Genomic DNA, 19,518 nt, shown 5'->3' with positions numbered 1-19,518 from the left:
TTGCATTACAGCGCCAAAAAAGTATTTACAATCATTGACATTTAGAAACAAAGTAGGTAATAAAAATAACCAAAGGTTAAAAAATACAATTAAAAAGAAAATTAAAAATAAATACGTCATCCCATTTAGACGAGAACACAGCCAAATAGTAATTTGAAAATTCTAGACCTAACAACTACCTAATACTAGACGGTCATACTAAGCTAATTTTCTGAGTCAACTAAAAGCTATAGTTTCCCATTGACAAAACAAATTCAGAAAATCGAAAGCGCATTTAAACATTCTTTGTCATTCCTATTTCGTTAACTAATTTGATATTTATGTCACAAAACTCATAAACCAAGGATACATTTGGTGAACATAGCGCAATTACATGGACTTAAGTAATACACATTTTCGGGTGATCATGTGCACATCTACAGATGTGCAAGTTGCGGAAAGTTTCCATAAAATTCTATAAATTCTCGGAAATTTCATGAAACTTTCACTAGGAAATATGGGAAATTTAAATTTAAAATTGGAAAGTTTCAATTCTCATACAAAAATGTAAGAAATATTCCGAATTTTTCCTACGCTAAATTTCCGAAACATTTCGCAATTCTGGAAAGTTTCCTTAGGCACATCAGTATGCACATCTATACAAGTCTGATTCTTGTATCCTTTAATAAAAACGTCAAATCAATACAGGTTAAATATACCTAGAGAAAAATTAAAGCTCCAAAAACTAGTTCGTTGAAGCCTCTGTTAAAAGGTGAAACCAAGAGACAACCATCTCCATTACTGTAATGTGTAATTTAGTAAAAGAGCGGTCATCACAATATGGCTAACCCCTCGTATGCTTAGGCACGGTGCGTATTGTATTCAAAATCTTAGCAAATTTTTACCACAGGCAAGCCATACCACGCAACCCATAAGAAGGTTAAGTTCTGGTTTCCTCATTGTCTATGACGGCACCGCTTTCTGAGGAAACCAAAGCTTTACACCACAAAGTTTACCCTTTATTATGGTTGCCTGAATTCACCTTGTACAGTCGCCACCAGATATATCGGAGCGGCCAAGGTGTTCACAAATATCTGAACCAGGGATGTTGCGAATATCCGCATCCGCATCCGCAACCGCGGAACTTCCGCATTATTTTCAACATCCGCATCCGCATCCGTATAAAATCGATGCGGATTTAATGCGGATGCGGATGTGGAACAGGTCGGTACAGGAACGTCTTAGCATCGGCGTAAGTGCTAGACTGCTAGGTAATTTAGTCGTTAACCAAAAAAACCTATTAGAAATGAGCAGTCAAGCGTGAGTGGGACTTAATGTACGGAACCCTTGGAACGCGAGTCCGACTCGCACTTGGCCGGTTTTTTGAAATAAAAATTACTAAAATGTAATAACTGACGTTTTTTTATGGTACTATCTTGACATCCGCATCCGCGGATGTGAGCCTTTAAAAATCCGCATCCGCATCCGCTTCCGCGGATGTCAAAAAATCGGCATCCGCAACATCCCTGATCTGAACAGTGCCACTATTCTATTATCACGTTCAGATATTTTTGAGTGCCATGTCCGCTCCGATATATCCGACGGCGAGTGTAGGCCCCGTTATCCGTCAGATAGAGTACCTAGATATGCCGAGTATGACCGTAGGCGGGCGCTTCACCTCCCGTCGTAATATTTCGTTTGGTAGCACTCGCAGAGCGTCACCCGCACCAGTCAGGCGTCTATACTCTCCGATGTATCTTTCACCTACAAAAGTCAACACATCAGTATTAAAATTTGTGTGTAAGGGCATTTATTTGTGTGATGAACATGGTGGTTTCTATATATAAGGATGTATTTATCTATATAAGTAAGTATATCGTCGCCTAGCACCCAGTTTAGCACTTAGTTTGGTGCTAGGTTGATCTGTATAAGATGTCCCTTGATATTTATTTGTTGAAGTGAAAACTTCTTTAGCGGCGCTGGGCACTTTTTGAGGTGGGGAAAAAATTATAAACTCGGGACAGCGTAAGGCGACCACGTGACCGTAAGGGGCGTAAGGCGATCACGTGACCGTAAGCCCCGTAAGGTGGCCACTCATAATTTAAATGGCATTTAACTCAATAAAGAAAAACTCAATGTCATTTGACATTTATGTTGCGAACTCCTTTTCAAGACTCTTTACCTATGTTCAAATAATTTGACGTTGTCATGGCAGTATGTAAATAAACATGTCAATGAAAAAGTGTGATCTTATTTGAGAATGATAATAATATATCATAAAAAATAAATAGAATACCTCCGCTAAACGTATGTATCGTGTTACCGGCCGTCGGTAACATAGTGAGGTGAGTTTTCACTTCTGTCGGCACTCCCGGAGTGCAACCCGTTGTTTTTTTAGGGTTCCGTACCCAAAGGGTAAAAACGGGACCCTATTACTAAGACTCCGCTGTCCGTCCGTCCGTCCGTCCGTCCGTCCGTCCGTCTATCACCAGGCTGTATCTCACGAACCGTGATAGCTAGACAGTTGAAATTTTCACAGATGATGTATTTCTGTTGCCGCTATAACAACAAATACTAAAAACAGAATAAAATAAAGATTTAAGTGGAGCTCCCATACAACAAACGTGATTTTTGACCGAAGTTAAGCAACGTCGGGCGGGGTCAGTACTTGGATGGGTGACCGTTTTTTTTCCTGTTTTTTTGCTTGTTTTGCTCTATTTTTTGTTGATGATGCGGAACCCTCCGTGCGCGAGTTCGACTCGCACTTGGCCGGTTTTTTTAACCCCCCACGCCAAAAGAGGGGTGTTATGTTATATGTTTGACGTCAATATCTGTCTGTCTGTAGCATCGTAGTTGACATACGGATTTATCGATTACGATGCGGTTATTTTACGTGATAGCGAGTTTCCTTGCGGTGGTTCTTAGCTATAATAAAAATCAAATATCAAAAAATTGATAAATATCGATCCAGCAGTTTCAAGACTATATCTGGGGGCACGGCAGTGCCCCCGCCAAGTCGAGCAAAACAAAGAGGCACGGCCGTACCATCCTTTTCTCGAAGCGATATGTATTTTCCAAAATGGTGTATTTTTGTCATACAATGGTTTTGTTTTTGCATTATGCATACTGCATAGGGGTTTTTTAAATTTCATGACCCAAAGGAAAGGTTAAGCCGGGCTGTGGTGCGGTGTGGTGTGTGGTGTGGTGTGTTGTGGTGTGGTGTGGTGTGTGGTGTGGTGTGGTGTGGTGTGGTGTGGTGTGCGGTGTGGTGTGGTGTGGTGTGGTGTGGTGTGGTGTGGTGTGTGGTGTGGTGTGTGGTGTGGTGTGTGGTGTGGTGCGGTGTGGTGTGGTGTGGTGCGTACCTCTGACATGTTGTCTGCGGCGTGCTCCTCGGGCTTGCCGGAGTCGGTGGAGAGGCAGCTGGAGGTGAGGCTGCCGGGCTGTGGTGTGGTGTGGTGTGGTGCGGTGTGGTGTGGTGTGGTGCGTACCTCTGACATGTTGTCTGCGGCGTGCTCCTCGGGCTTGCCGGAGTCGGTGGAGAGGCAGCTGGAGGTGAGGCTGCCGGGCTGTGGTGCGGTGTGGTGTGGTGTGGTGCGTACCTCTGACATGTTGTCTGCGGCGTGCTCCTCGGGCTTGCCGGAGTCGGTGGAGAGGCAGCTGGAGGTGAGGCTGCCGGGCTGTGGTGCGGTGTGGTGTGGTGTGGTGCGTACCTCTGACATGTTGTCTGCGGCGTGCTCCTCGGGCTTGCCGGAGTCGGTGGAGAGGCAGCTGGAGGTGAGGCTGCCGGGCTGCGAGGACTCCTTGCGGCTCTCGCCCGCCTTCACACTACGGCTGTCGGGGTCTTCGGTGCCATCTGCAACCATATGTAACCATCACTTTAGCTAACAACAAATAATCTCAACATATATGTGGAAATGGGAGCCAATTTTAATATCACTACATAGAATAAAACAAAGTCGCTTCCCGCTGTCTGTCTGTCCCTATGTATGCTTCGATCTTTAAAACTACGCAACGGATTTTGATGCGTTTTTTTTAATAAACTACTATAATTTGTTAACCCGTACGAAGCCGGGGCGGGTTGCTAGTTAAAAATATACAATTAAAGAATTGGACTTGTATACCACTTCGTACCTTGTTTTGTGGTCATTGTGACAAGATATGAAGAACACAAATCTAATTCCTTAGCCTTGCTACCTCCGTGTTCACTGATAAACATACTTGTCATCTAATTTTGCGGCTACAGTATGTTGCAATACTTTCCGCGTCTCAGTACAGTCTTAGGTGTATACTACCCACTACCTACATAGTTACATTACTACATAATATCCTTCACCGACTGTATACTCTACAAATATTTTTGTAAAAGTACATAAATGTGACGTCCCACGGGTAAAGGTCAAATGGCCGTTGGCGCTTACGCTATTATTAACGCCGCTCCGCCGCCGCGCGCTATTATTATCTCGGCGCTATGCGACGTAAGCGCCAAGTGCCATAAGGTACCTTTTGCCGTGGAACGTCACAAATATGTTCCCTAAAGTAATCTACAGAATCCCTTATATTGTAATTTTTATCTAATGATTGGATCCGTTTACAAACTAAAATACTTATATGTATACATAAACATCATTATCAGGGGTCGGACAAAAAGTGCGGATGACGTAAAAATGACGTAATCTTGCACACAGGATGATGTTTGAGTTTGTATTTAAACTTCCGTGTGACATGTAGTAACAAAGTAGTATTAATGAAGTAACAAAATAATCGTAAATAAATCCATGGAATTAATAATACAGGTGGTAGGGTGATGTAGTGAATAAAATAAATTTCACGAAACTTGCCACAATATTCGAGTAAAGATGACATTTTAGAGCGTTTTCTTATACATTAGTAAATATACATTTTAGCTAAATATAATCGTGAAGATACAATAGCTAAACAATAACGAAGTCAATTTATTGTTCATCTGATTGACAATGTGTCAGTCAAAAACGTACTTACTCATTTCAAGTGGCGATATCGTTTAATAAAGAGGTTGATAAATGATAAGTGATAATTGTTTATGAAAATCAAAAATACTATTTGAAATCACCTATAAGTGGTTTGACGTCATCTGCACTTTTTGTCCGACCCCTGAGCATTATAAACAACATAAAACCCGAACTAGTATAAATAAGGGTAAGTGGGGCACCCTCGGCCAGTGGTCGCGAGTGTCGGCTCGCGCGGGTCCGCCGCCGCCACGCCGGGCTCGGCGCGCAACACCGACAGTATCTGCCCGTATCTCCTCAGTTCTTTAGCAAATGAACCTGAACGTAAGTAACAACTAGGTCTAGTGATCATTTTTCATTTCATTTCATTTCATTTATTCCTTTATAAAACATAGTTTTACACGTCAGTTAGGTACATTTCATATTTACAACTATTTATATCTAAATGAAGGCGGTTAGTTACATAACAACACAACAGTCTACAGGTAGGTATATAATATTAAATTGGTTAAGAAGTCAGGTGGTTATAATTTATTATATAATTTGGGTATTTATGACGTGTTAAATTCATATTTTAATAGTATGGGATTGTGAATTGTGAACCAGAAGAGTGCACGCCGTTGAAAAATTCGTCAACAGAGTAGTACGCTTCAGACATAAGTTTAGCCTTAAATCAAATTGCATCCTTGAAGTGAAAACTTCTTTAGCGGCGCTGTGCACTTTTTGAGGTGGGGAAAAAATGTTAAACTCGAGACAGCGTAAGACGATCACGTGACCGTAAGACGGACACGTGACCTGATCGAAAAACTGTTACATGTAATGTCATTGAGCTTTTCTTTATTGATTTAAATGCCATCTAGTGAGTTTCGCTCTAACTGGTATTAATATAACTAGAGTACTAACAGTGGTGTGCTTAGGGGTTTCGAGTAATTAACGCTAACGCTAGATGGCGTTAACCTCAATTATACATAGTGCATTTTGGACTAGTCATTGAGTTTTCACTTCTGCCGGCACTCCCTGAGTGCAACCCGTTGTTTTTTTCTTCCTCTAAACCTTTTTAGATGTTTGGGTTTCAATTAAGAGCCAAGTAAAACCGGCTAGTTGGGATTTCCACAGTTGCCATCCGTCAATTTATGGACTTAAGAGCATACTATGGACAAAACAAGCAAAAGAGACTTTAAATCTTTGCGGTTTATGTTCTTTTGTTTACTTTATCGATAAACGGCTTTTAAAGACCTCTATTCTTTTTAATGCCCTGACCACCGTGCACCGATACCCCATTTTTTACAGGGTAAAAGTGAAAATAAAATCATTCCCACTACGTGTACAGGAAAAAAATACGGTTTGTTTTCCTACTTTGTTGGTAGTGTGTTAAGAGCCAACAGGAGCTGAGATTTAAATATTTTAGGTAAATATACCCGTCTCGCTAACGGAAGCGGCTCCTAAAACTAGTGCGATAAGGACAAGGCGAAAAATCCTGCGTAAAAATCTCAAAAATCGAGGTTTCGTACTCGACTGTTTCCTCCTCCAAAACTTAACCAATCGTAACTAAATTTGGAAATCTAAATGATTATGACATTATCTGTGTCGGACCGTTTTGCTTTTTTCGCTAATTGATATCAGTTTTGAATAGCGCGCCTCTCATTGCGGCATAGTCAATTAGGTCATTTTGGCCATTTATGAAGGGCTCTAGCGCCTTAAAAAACAAAAATATCAAAAAAAGCAAAACGGTCCGACACAGATATTGACAATATTAATCTGTGTTGAAAAAATCATTGCTCTAGCTTCAAAACCCACGGAGGAAACAGTCGAGTACGTTTGTATGGAGAAATGACCACTCCTGTTGGCTCTTAAGAGGATAGGGGACTAAAGCAGTAACTTTATTCGCGGAGTGTAGGCACTGACCTAAGCCGGGCTGCGCGCCGGGCCAGGGCTTCCGCACGAACATGTTCTCGACGATCCTGTCTATGTTGTCCTTCTCAGACGGATTCGCGGGCCTGTAACATAGCAAAACAAATCAATTAATTGCATTCGGTCGGCAATCGCAAGAAAACTTTATGTATATATAATCATTAATCACGTCAGCGTCCGAGGGCCTACGGCAAACACCGAGGTTCGCAAGATGCGGGCACGATTCTCTTTTACTCTAATTAAGGAGTAATATGAGCGACAGAGAAATATGCCCGCAATTAGCAAACTTCGGTGTTCGCGGTAGGCCCTCCGGATGGTCGCGGTTGAGAATAGGGATGATGACACATGTTGAATTTTGTAACAAAATCTAGTAAAATAGATAGCAAACGAGCAATTTATCACAATAATGTGGATATTAAAATAAAATATTGAAAAATTACAAAATTACAGGACCTGAAAGTTTCAAAATTTAAGTTTTTTTTTGACTTTCAAAAACGATAGAAGTAATGGTACCATTTTTCGATCAACACGGAAGGGATGCGGCATTCGCACTATTTCCCCTCTGCCTAGGTACAAGATCAACTGATCTAGCGCGAGTAATAAAACTAGTTGCGCTCGGATTTTTAACTAGACCGAGTCCAGACGCGCGAGTGAACACGGCAGCAGAAAAATGCCTAATTGCTTGGTTTTTTGTTGTAAAAAGAGGTCGGAGACATCAAATTTACAAAAAGAAGGTGTTACATTTCACATGTAATATTTTTTTTACATGTCATACGTTTAATTACATTTAAACACAATTATTATATTTTTTCACCTCAGCAGCTCGAACAAGGGTACTTTGATTCTTAAAAACAGTGAGCAAAATGCGATTTTGCTCACTGAGTGAGACAAAATGACATTCAACTGACCTTTATAGTCAAATGTCATTTCAACATGCGGGGTCTAATAAAAGTTCGAAATACTTGGGTTCTATTATCTCTGTCCCTTTCACACTGTCACAAAAAGAAACAGACAAAAAAAGTTAAAACGACATTCAACAGTATATTCACGGTTTATAATAGACCCCCGAAAAACTTCAGACCGCATCGTTCCAAACCACGTACGAGTATGAATTCTTAATAATTAATAAATAAAAATAAAGTTTAAGATTTCATAAAAACTGATAAAATACTATATTTTAGGTATTTTATTGTACAATTAAAATAACGAACTCAAAAAATACACAGATCATCACGCAAAATTAATTATTTTACTTTTAAGAATTTCTACCATAGTTGACAAATAGTACGTATCCGCAATTCGGACCGTATCTTACAAAGATTTTTTTTGTTGTCAAAGTTGGCGATTGAAGTGTCAGTTAATGTTTGTTATTTCTATATTATTTTACTGGAATTTATTATTACGTTTTGTTTTTGTGTTCCATTGCGGTAATTAAACTTAATTGTTTGTATATCTTAAGAAAACATGAGTGCAGGTATTAAGTGATGAAGAAGGATTACATTTTTCAAGTTGTCTAATAGGTATGTTCTCACTGCGCTGAGGTGAAAAATGTTGTGTACTACACGAGATCAAAGTTATTTACATCTCGTGCGCTTTTGAGTCCCTTACTACGCTCAAGATTCTAAATTAGATTCACTCGCTACGCTCGTGAATCTATTATAGATTCTTTCGCTTGCACGGGACTCAAAATAAGCACTCGAAGAAATATCAAACTTTGATCACTTGTTGTACAAATAACTATAGTCTCATGTAATTGCTGGATTTATCGATTTTGCTCGCCCAGTACAAATTGCGGATCGGTCGAGCGACAAATCCGACTTCTCATCTCTCAGAAAACAATAAAATTCTTTGACGAAAATGTGTTTGTATGCGTGTTGTGACACTTGTGATTCATCCGTACACAAAAATAGATCGAGGTGTGCAAGATTTCTCTGTGTAGGGTGTCATTTTCTATGTATTTGTGTCGTCATTACAGATTGGATTTTGTATGTAAGTGTGTGAGAAGTGCGACTGTGTGCACGTTCTCCCCCGCGAAAAATGGCAGACTGATTTGAATGTCAAGATATCGCTTGGGCCTATCCCTTCCGACGTGTCGGAAGCCCGTGTCGATCGAAGGTACCATTCGATTCCTTACATTTCATCCAAAAAAATATTGTACAGCAACTATATACATAAACGCAATATTTCACCGACAAAAACGCAATTTTCTCGTTTCGTCCATACTACAAGATGGGCGATGACGTCACGGCCTCCGGTCGTTTCGTATAGGGCGTTTCGCGAGTGAAGTGCGACTGTCGGACTTCGACTACAATTTCTGACTCTCGTGTTACTTTAACGCAACGGGTCCCATATAGACATTTGATCCTAAAAACGATCCCGATCGATTGATACCATAAATAGTTATTTGTACAACAAGAGATCAAAGTTTGATATTTCTTTGAGTGCTTATTTACTACGCTCAAGATTCTAAATTAGATTCACTCGCTACGTTCGTGATTCTAAATTAAATTCACTCGCTACGCTCGTGAATCTAGTATAGAATCTTTCGCTTGCACGGGACTCAAAAGCGCACGAGATGTAAATAACTTTGATCTCGTGTAGTTCACAAAACTTTTCACCTCAGCAGTGAGAACATATTAGAGAACCCGAAAAATGTATTCCTTCTTCATCACATACCTCTATTCACTCATGTTTTCTTAAGATATACCAACAATTAAGTTTTCACCTCAGCAGCTCGAACAAGGGTACTTTGCTACTTAGAAACAGTGAGCAAAATCGCATTTTGTTCATTTTGTCTCACTCAGTGAGCAAAATGCGATTTTGCTCACTGTTTTTAAGTAGCAAAGTACCCTTGTTCGAGCTACTGAGGTGAAAAAAAAATAGTCATGTAGCCTATCGCGACCCGTAGATGAGAACAACGAAACGGCGACGTTCGCTGACGCTCGGTCCATTAACATAGTGTACCTGTCGGGCCTGCCGGCGTGTGTGTGCGTGTGTGTGCGTGTGTGGGGGCGTGTGTGGGGCGTCGGCGACGTTCGCTGACGCTCGGTCCATTAACATAGTGTACCTGTCGGGCCTGCCGGCGTGCGTGTGGGTGTGGGGCGGCACGATGGGGATGGCGGCGGTGGGGCGGCGCGGGCGCGGCGCGGCGGCGGGCGGCTCCTGCTCCACCGCGCTGTAGTACGTCACGCCGCCCGCCGACGTCGCCTGCGGGCGGACAAGAGCGAATACGTCACTTAAGCTTTGGATTCCTCCGAAAACGGTGCCGTCATATTACGGCCGCTATATAGCGTTGACTGACGTCACTAGAACGTTGTCTATGTAAACAAGATGGCGCGGTTTCCTAGACGGCGTTACGTTACGTTGGTTGTCAACGTAACGTAAGATGACGGCCGTCATGACCTTGTCGATAGTTTCGTGAACGTTTTATTAGATAGCGGTGACGCCATTTTGAATAAATGACACGAGATTTGAATAAATGATTCCGTACTACGATTATTTTCCTCTTCTGATGATATTTCATCCTCCAAGTAAATTATAGATGATCGAGCAAATCTTGTCAGTAGGAAAAGGCGCGAAATTCAAATTTTCTATGGGACGTTATCCCATCGCGCCTACATTTTTCAAATTTGCCGCTTTGACCTTGGTGGATGACGGTGTGTTATGACGCCGTGGTACTTTCCACATGTCGCCACCGTAAAGACGGCCGTCTTTTGCTGCCGCTATATGACGGCCGTCATATGACGGCACCGTTTTCGGAGGAATCCAAAGCTTTACGGGCTCCGAGCGAATCTAGCGACTCGACAGACGGTTCACATTCAATTATTATTTTAAAAATATAAAAAACAAATCGACTTATTAAAATTGTATAATAAAGTGGATGAAATAGGCGCCCGCTTCTGTAGATTAAGAGCCAACAGGAGTGGTCATTTCTCCATACAAACGTACTCGACTGTTGCCTCCGTGGGTTTTGAAGCTAGAGCAATGATTTTTTTAACACAGATTAATATTGTCAATATCTGTGTCGGACCGTTTTGATTTTTTTGATATTTTTGTTTTTTAAGGCGCTAGAGCCCTTCAAAAATTGCCAAAATGGCCTAATTGACTATGCCGCAATGAGAAGCGTGGTATTCAAAACTGATATCAATTAGCCAAAAAAGCAAAACGGTCCGACACAGAGAATTTCATAATCATTTAGATTTCCAAATTTGGTTACGATTGGTTAAGTTTTGGAAGAGAAAACAGTCGAGTACGAAACCTCGATATTTGAGATTTTTACGAAGGATTTTTCGCCTTGTCCTTATCGCACTAATTTTAGGAGCCGCTTCCGTTAAGCTTTGGATTCCTCCGAAAACGGTGCCGTCATATGACGGCCGTCATATAGCGGCCGCAAAAGACGGCCGTCTTTACGGTGGCGACATGTGGAAAGTACCACGGCGTCATAACACACCGTCATCCACCAAGGTCAAAGCGGCAAATTTGAAAAATGTAGGCGCGATGGGATAACGTCCCATAGAAAATTTGAATTTCGCGCCTTTTCCTACTGACAAGATTTGCTCGATCATCTATAATTTACTTGGAGGATGAAATATCATCAGAAGAGGAAAATAATCGTAGTACGGAATCATTTATTCAAATCTCGTGTCATTTATTCAAAATGGCGTCACCGCTATCTAATAAAACGTTCACGAAACTATCGACACCGTCATGACGGCCGTCATCTTACGTTACGTTGACAATCAACGTAACGTAACGCCGTCTAGGAAACCGCGCCATCTTGTTTACATAGACAACGTTCTAGTGACGTCAGTCAACGCTATACAGCGGCCGTAATATGACGGCACCGTTTTCGGAGGAATCCAAAGCTTTAGCGAGACGGGTATATTTACCTAAAATATTTAAATCTCAGCTCCTGTTGGCTCTTAAGTCGGTCGGCACCTTCCTACCGTAGTCCCGGCTTTTTGCCTGGCATCCCGCGCGCCGGGGCACCCGATGCCCGATTGGCGTAGACGCTAGCTTTGCAAAAGCGACTGCCGTCCGACCTTCCGACCCAGAAAAACTAGGCCTCGTTAGGATTAGTCCGGTTTCCTCACGGTGTTTTTTTTTTTTCACCGAAAAGCGACTGACAAATATGAAATTATATTTCGTACCTACATAACTTCCTAAAATTCTCAAAAGCTTGTAACTTGTAATACAAACGGATGTCACTTTTTGACAGCTTTTGTTAGAAAGGGACTTCCACTTGTATTACAAGTTACAAGCGTTTGAGAAACGGACCCCAGCGCTTCACCTGTGAACATAGACTAGGAATCCTCTAGACTGAGTTTAGAGCGATTATTTCATGAAACCGATGCTGCCAAAAATACGGGGGTGCGGGGGGACGAGTTGAGCGAATCCCGTGCCGTGATTGGTCCGTTCAAAGACACGGACCAATCACGGCACGGGATTGACTCGAAGATGGAGTAAATCTACCGTATGACTGGCAGAGGGGGTAGCGTTACTATGCTCAGTCTAGAGGATGTCTTGTCTGTGCCTGTGAATTATATTGGTATCATATACTATCAGCAACCTCACAACAAATTCGGGAACCGTACTTACATAGTTGTGATGCTGGTAGAGCTGGTGCGGGTAGGGCTGCGGCGGCGGCGCCGCGTACAGCGCCGCGCCGCCGAACACCGCGCCGTTGCCGCCTTGCTGCGACGGAATATACACATTATTACAATGACAACTATTATTAGCATACCTCGCAACCGAGCTAGCAAATCTGTAGCAGTTGTACGTCAAGGTTATCACAACTACGCATAAACTAAAGTACAAAAAATATTTTTTCTTTGTTTTCAAACACACCAATATTTTCAAGCAATGAAAATTCCATTTTAATATTTGAAATATATGCGAAAAAAAACCTGATTTTATAAACAAAATAACAGATACATTGAAACGCATCTAATATTGACATTGACCTGTTAATTTATATTATTTGACAGTAAATTAAACCGGGTTATATCGGAAGAGGATCAACAAGGTTCTCGATCAATTTTATTAATCTTACATACAATAAAGTTAAAGCAAAATGGTTCATCATAATCGCCAACCCTGACACAAAACTGTCATATGCTATGGTTTTGCTAGCTCCGTTGCGGGGTATGATTATTAGTAACAGCGGATATTTCCACCATTATACCATAGAGAAAAAATACATAGAGCAACTCCATACATCAGTTTTAGTACCAAAAAGACTATTAGCATCTAGCATCGAGTAGCGGAACTATCAGTACTGCTACTTGACAATAGATGTAGCATCGACCGGAAAGTCTTATGCCGTTGAGATAAGACTTTCCGGTCGATGCTACATCTATTGTCAAGTAGCAGTACTGATAGTTCCGCTACTCGATGCTAGATGTAGACACTGAAATTAATAGTCTAACTGATGTATGGAGTGAGCACCCTTGTCTTATTATATTTCTCTATGATTATACTTATAAGGTATGGTGGAAATATTCGCGGTTATGGAGCAAGTCTCAGTAGCTCAGTTGGTAGAGCGATGGGCTGGTATCCCAGAGTCGCGAGTTCGAGTCTCACCCGAGACAGTGAATTTCCACTTTTCATTTGAGCAGTATGATATCGTTTGCAGACGCTTCTGCTTAACACATTCACTGTCAGCGAGCCACTGGGCGAGTTCTTTGTACAGTCGCCACCAGATATATCGGAGCAGCCAAGGCGCTCACAAATATCTGAACACGCCTCTATTGTCAAGGCGTTAGAGTGCGTGTTCTGATATTTTTGAGCACCTCAGCCGCTCTGATATATCTGACTAACTGTACGTAGGCGTATCGGCTACGCTCTGAGCGCGTAGCTCGCGCTGGCACTAGATGTGTTAATACCAAATTAAATCAGGCATCTGGGTCCTGCAGCTTTTTAAACCCTCGTGTAGTCATAATGTACCATAGACTAGGAATCCTCTAGACGGAGTTTAAAGCAATTATTTCATGAAACCGATGCTGCCAAAAATACGGGGGTGCGGGGGACGAAGTGAGCGAATCCCGTGCCGTGATTGGTCCGTTCAAAGACACGGACGTCACACGAAGACACTGACTCGAAAATGGAGTAAAACTACCGTATATTTGTGGCAGAGGGGGTAGCGCTACTATGCTCAGTCTGGAGGATGTCTTGTCTGTGTAATGTACGGTGAGCAGACACTTCATATTTAACACTAAATATTTTGCATGCCTACTATTAGTATAAGGTATTGACATTATCTGGACATAATACAATTTACCAACTTATCTGTACATAACTTGGAGGATATAATCAAACGGAGACGCCATGTCTGTAATTTTCTGTACAAAACAGTCTGCCGATTTTTGCTGGGGAGGGGAACGTCAAATGTATGCGTAACGTAAAAATAGCCATGTCAGATAAACGTCAGTCCATACATTGTGTATGACCGTTGGCCGCCTATTTTCGACAGAGGGCCTGTTAATGGCTACTCCGTTTAGTTGTATCCTCCAAGGTACATAATGTTAAGCAAAATAAACGCATTTCATTTCATTTCATTTCAGACAAGTGACAAACCTGCATGTACTGCGCGGGCATCATGGCGGGCGGCGCGTAGCCTTGCGCCTGCGGTATGGGCGCCGCAGCTGAAACAACAACACAAATGCTAACACGCCACTCGTACAAACACCAACATTCCTAACTGTCCATCGGTAGACCTTATGCCATTTGTAATAAGGCTTACGAACTGTCAGTTAACAGTGTGGGCGATGGTACTTAAACAATATGATTAAACAAATTATTAGGATTAGTCCGGTTTCCTCACAGTTTTTTTTTTCATCGAAAAGCGACTGGCAAATATGAAATTATATTTCGTACCTACATAACTTCATAAAAACTCTTTGGTACAGACTACCTATCAGTTAACAGTGTGGGCGATGGTACTTAAACAAATTATTAAGAATGAAGTGATTGAGAATTTTCTGTGTTTAATGTTATCCTATAAAGCAGAGAGTACTTTAATTTTTCGAGAGCTTATGGATTTTACTTTTTTGCAGGCCGTGCTGACTAGAGCATTCTTTTGAGACCGCTGCTATAAAGTGTTTCCTCCTGCTTAATCCTCCCTATTTAGGGCAATTTCTGACCAGTTGGGACACGGCTAGGGTTGCCAGATGGTCGGGATTTGGCGTGATTCTCCCGATTTTTAGCATGTGTCCCCGGTTCCCGACCAAGTGAAAATTGTCCCGAAAAACAGCTTCACGTTATAAACCAATAATTTCAAGTTCCGAACTGTCGTCATCGTCGTCAAGCGAGCAAGCGACCCGCTTCGAGTCGTAACGGGCAGAGCAGCAACGGTAGTGCCGATAATGTAAAATATCTTTGTTTTTAATACAATTATTTTAATTTGAATGTTATTTTTTTCCCGACTTCTTCCGACGACTTTCCCGAAAGTTGCAAAATCCCGAAAAACTGATGTTTCTTCCCGATAATAGCGCTTTTCGATCTGGCAGCCCTAGGTACGGCCATAGAGAAAAAAATACATAGATTGCTCACTCCATACATCAGTTTTAGTACCAAAAAGACTATTAGCATCTAGCATCGAGTAGCGGAACTATCAGTACTGCTACTTGACAATAGATGTAGCACCGACCGGAAAGTCTTATGCTGTTGAGATAAGACTTTCCGGTCGGTGCTACATCTATTGTCAAGTAGCAGTACTGATAGTTCCGCTACTCCATGCTAGATGTAGACACTGAAATTAATAGTCTAGCTGATGTATGGAGTGAGCACTCTTGTCTTACTATATTTCTCTATGGTACGGCATAATAAGTATAGAGCACTTGTACCCATAGAGTGCGGCTGCGGCGGCAGGCTGTGCATGTTGTGGTGCGCGTGCGACATGAGCTGCGGCTCTACCATGCCCACGTGACGGACCTGCACACATACAACATTACATAATAGGGCATCAATCTATAGTTCGTTTTTTTTAGCATTAGAAAGAACTTGAAAGAAGGTAAGCGATTTTGACATGTCTTTTAATTGAAAAACACTTTTTAAAAATCAATAACTATTACTTATGAAAGCAGAAGACTATAAAGATCGTATTAGATTCATAATTGTTACATATTTACCGTAACTTATTTTTAAAATGAGTTTTTCAATTAAAAGACACATCAAGATTGTTTACCTTATTTAATTCTAAAAACCGGCCAAGTGCGAGTCAGACTCGCGCACGGAGGGTTCCGCACCATCAACAAAAAATAGAGCAAAACAAGCAAAAAAACGGTCACCCATCCAAGTACTGACCCCGCCCGACGTTGCTTAACTTCGGTCAAAAATCACGTTTGTTGTATGGGAGCCCCACTTAAATCTTTATTTTATTCTGTTTTTAGTATTTGTTGTTATAGCGGCAACAGAAATACATCATCTGTGAAAATTTCAACTGTCTAGCTATCACGGTTCGTGAGATACAGCCTGGTGACAGACGGACGGACGGACGGACGGACGGACAGCGGAGTCTTAGTAATAGGGTCCCGTTTTTACCCTTTTGGTACGGAACTCTAAAAAACGAAGTATAGTATTAAACTGGATTGGGCACGAGTGGTGGGGATAACTGACAGAACGGGATAGGGATACGTATCTTTCAGTAGGAGTAGCAGCGAAAGCGCTATTATTGTTTGTCCTTGTCGCAGTCTCACTTTTTTTTTAATTCCCCACCGTAAATTAGTATGGATGATTGGTCGAATTTATTTGTTGCCATAACAAATAAATTCGACCGATCATAGCGTCGCATTGCGTATGTTTTGTCCCTCACGGAGGCACGCGTAGACCACTTCTGTAGGATGCTACCTTCTATGTAATAGGGAGTATTACTCAAATGTTTTGCCGCCAGAGTGCAGCACTAGCGCCTTTCGTAAACCATAGTCACTTATACATACTGTGCCTTAAACTGATTTTTGACAAGTTTACACAGACAATAAAATATGACATTGAGACATGAAGGCGGTTTGTTCACAAAGGGCCTACCCGGGGCACGCGAAATAGAAACTCAGCTATCTGCCTCTTTATCGCCCGAATATGTGAGTGACAGGTTAGATAACAAAATTTCGACTCTCGTTTGCGGTAGACCCTTAGATAGTGACTTATTGTGGGAGTGGCGCCCCCTCGCGTAATATTCCCTGTTGAAAGACGTCGTATAGTAACCTGTTGTGAGTGTTGCTGCGGGTGCTGCTGCGGCGCCGGCCCGTGCTGCGCCTGCCCCGTGTTCCGATGCACCTGTACATATATACAGGATGGCCCATTTAGATCGGTCAGTATGGGAAAATCTGAAACTATAAGACATACCACGATCTCTTCTTAGGAACCATGTCATCCATTTTAGTAACAAGAAAAACTGCATTCATACATTTAATTTTTTTTTTTATGTAAAATGTATTGAAAAAAATGGTGGCCACAGTGAACGCATATAAACCATGGAAGTATTCTGTCCGCTCAATTATGACCCAACGTAAAGTATTCGATTGTAGGCGGTGCTTACAGAGTGTTCGATTGGCAACTTCAGTGCGGCCGAGATGACAGTCAGTGAGGGATGGCTAAATTGGTTTATAAAAACTACGTTTTTTAGGGTTCCGTAGCCAAATGGCAAAAAACGGAACCCTTATAGATTCGTCATGTCTGTCTGTCTGTCTGTCCGTCTGTCCGTCTGTCCGTCTGTCTGTCCGTCCGTATGTCACAGCCACTTTTCTCCGAAACTATAAGAACTATACTGTTGAAACTTGGTAAGTAGATGTATTCTGTGAACCGCATTAAGATTTTCACACAAAAATAGAAAAAAAACAATAAATTTTTGGGGTTCCCCATACTTCGAACTGAAACTCAAAATTTTTTTTTTCATCAAACCCATACGTGTGGGGTATCTATGGATAGGTCTTCAAAAATGATATTGAGGTTTCTAATATCATTTTTTTCTAAACTGAATAGTTTGCGCGAGAAACACTTCCAAAGTGGTAAAATGTGTGTCCCCCCCCCTGTAACTTCTAAAATAAGAGAATGATAAAACTAAAAAAAATATATGATGTACATTACCATGTAAACTTCCACCGAAAATTGGTTTGAACGAGATCTAGTAAGTAGTTTTTTTTTATACGTCATAAATCGCCTAAATACGGAACCCTTCATGGGCGAGTCCGACTCGCACTTGGCCGCTTTTTGTAATTAAAAATGTCTTCATGTGTCGTGAAGTGGTGCAGAAGTTGTTTTAGTTCATATCAAGGACAGTGGAATCACTTTTCACTTGTAGTAAACAGATAACTTCAGTAAAATTTGGAATAAACATGACGACATTTTTTCAATACTACCGTGCTAAGCTAAAACGTAACAACTGCATACGACTTTCATAACAACATACGACTTTTTAAATTGCGAGGATAATAGGGATGGTTTTATGCCAAATGAAGTAGACTATTTTATTAACTTATGATTGGTTTAGGTATTTTCTATATACAGTAGAATCCGCTTATAATGACATTGAAGGGAAGTAACAAACATGTCATACTAAGCGGATGTCATATAAAGCATAGTTGATAAACTTTTTATTTTATTTTTTCCAAATTAATCTCAAACAATTTTGTGAGAGATGAGTTTTATTATTATACCAATTATCAACTTTCACCGAGAGTAAAAACTAAAACAATTTAAACGCCACAGACGTCCTCGCAGGGAAAGATGTGGGGCCGGCCACGAAAACCAGCGAATTTGTCAGTATAACCGGACATAATTCCATAAAAATAGTATTTATAGGTCGAAGTTATCTTATCCGACTTTGTCACAAAGAATTTCATATGAAAACCAAACTTCGCACAGTAATTGCGTCATAGTAAGCGGTTGGTCAGTATAAGCGGAGTCATAATAAACGGATTCCACTGTAATTATAAATGTAGTAATAAATTCCTTCTTACAGATTTGTATTTTCCTTTTTTATTTCATGAGATGGAGCTATAAAAAAACTACCTAGTTATTTCAAATTAATAATCAAATTTGGTATTGTCATTTTACATTACTTTCCATTCAAATTCCCACAATATGATATTCGCAGAGAACTATGGAAAAAAAGCGGCCAAGTGCGAGTCGGACTCGCCCATGAAGGGTTCCGTATTTAGGCGATTTATGACGTATTAAAAAAAACTACTTACTAGATCTCGTTCAAACCAATTTTCGGTGGAAGTTTACATGGTAATAGATATGAGCGCCGATAGGCATATAGCCGGCGGCGGCGCGCCGGTCAAAATTGGTCGGCGGCGGCGGCGAATCGGCGGCGTGGCCTTGAAATACCTTCGATTAATGAAAAAAGAATTCAAACCATAATTTTACCGAAAAAACATGTTTTTGCTGTAAGAAAGTTATGAAATAAATGCATTTTTTATTTTCAAGGATAATTTATTGAATAATGGTACGAAAACAATTGATATCGTATAAACTGTCGATAAGCGGTATCGCGCGGCATCAGAGGCGGTCTTAAAGAAAATGGAGCTCCGTCATTAACCAATATCGACCCAACAAAACCGATTTATGTCAAAAAGTGAGGCCCAACGCCGAGCTCCATGTAACACCGAAGACTTGATTTTGACGCCTCCCAATGCGAGGCCAG

General features: G+C 41.2%; 1 protein-coding gene and 1 non-coding gene across 2 annotated transcripts in view; one reads left to right on the top strand and one right to left on the bottom strand.

Moving 5' to 3' along the window:
- Positions 1-3,644: 3,644 nt before the first annotated feature.
- LOC134658145 (protein CASC3-like) overlaps positions 3,645-19,518 on the bottom strand; it is a gene marked incomplete at its 3' end in the record, with an annotated part of 44,385 nt that continues 28,511 nt past the window's right edge. The window contains exons 11-17 of the mRNA XM_063513754.1: positions 17,076-17,147; positions 15,719-15,806; positions 14,451-14,518; positions 12,474-12,569; positions 9,943-10,082; positions 6,870-6,961; positions 3,645-3,832 (exon numbers count right to left, since the gene is read on the bottom strand). Coding sequence (XP_063369824.1) covers positions 3,645-3,832; positions 6,870-6,961; positions 9,943-10,082; positions 12,474-12,569; positions 14,451-14,518; positions 15,719-15,806; positions 17,076-17,147 — 744 coding nt within the window. The remainder of the gene's footprint in view (positions 3,833-6,869; positions 6,962-9,942; positions 10,083-12,473; positions 12,570-14,450; positions 14,519-15,718; positions 15,807-17,075; positions 17,148-19,518) is intronic.
- Positions 13,394-13,465, top strand: Trnat-ggu (transfer RNA threonine (anticodon GGU)). The gene has a single exon. It is a non-coding gene; the product is annotated as a tRNA-Thr (tRNA).

This window comes from Cydia amplana, chromosome 21 (genome assembly GCF_948474715.1).
Source record: "Cydia amplana chromosome 21, ilCydAmpl1.1, whole genome shotgun sequence".
In the NCBI taxonomy this organism is placed as follows: Eukaryota; Metazoa; Arthropoda; class Insecta; order Lepidoptera; family Tortricidae; genus Cydia; species Cydia amplana.
The sequence above is the reverse complement of the archived record's forward strand: the minus strand, read 5'-3'. Positions and strand labels throughout refer to the sequence as shown.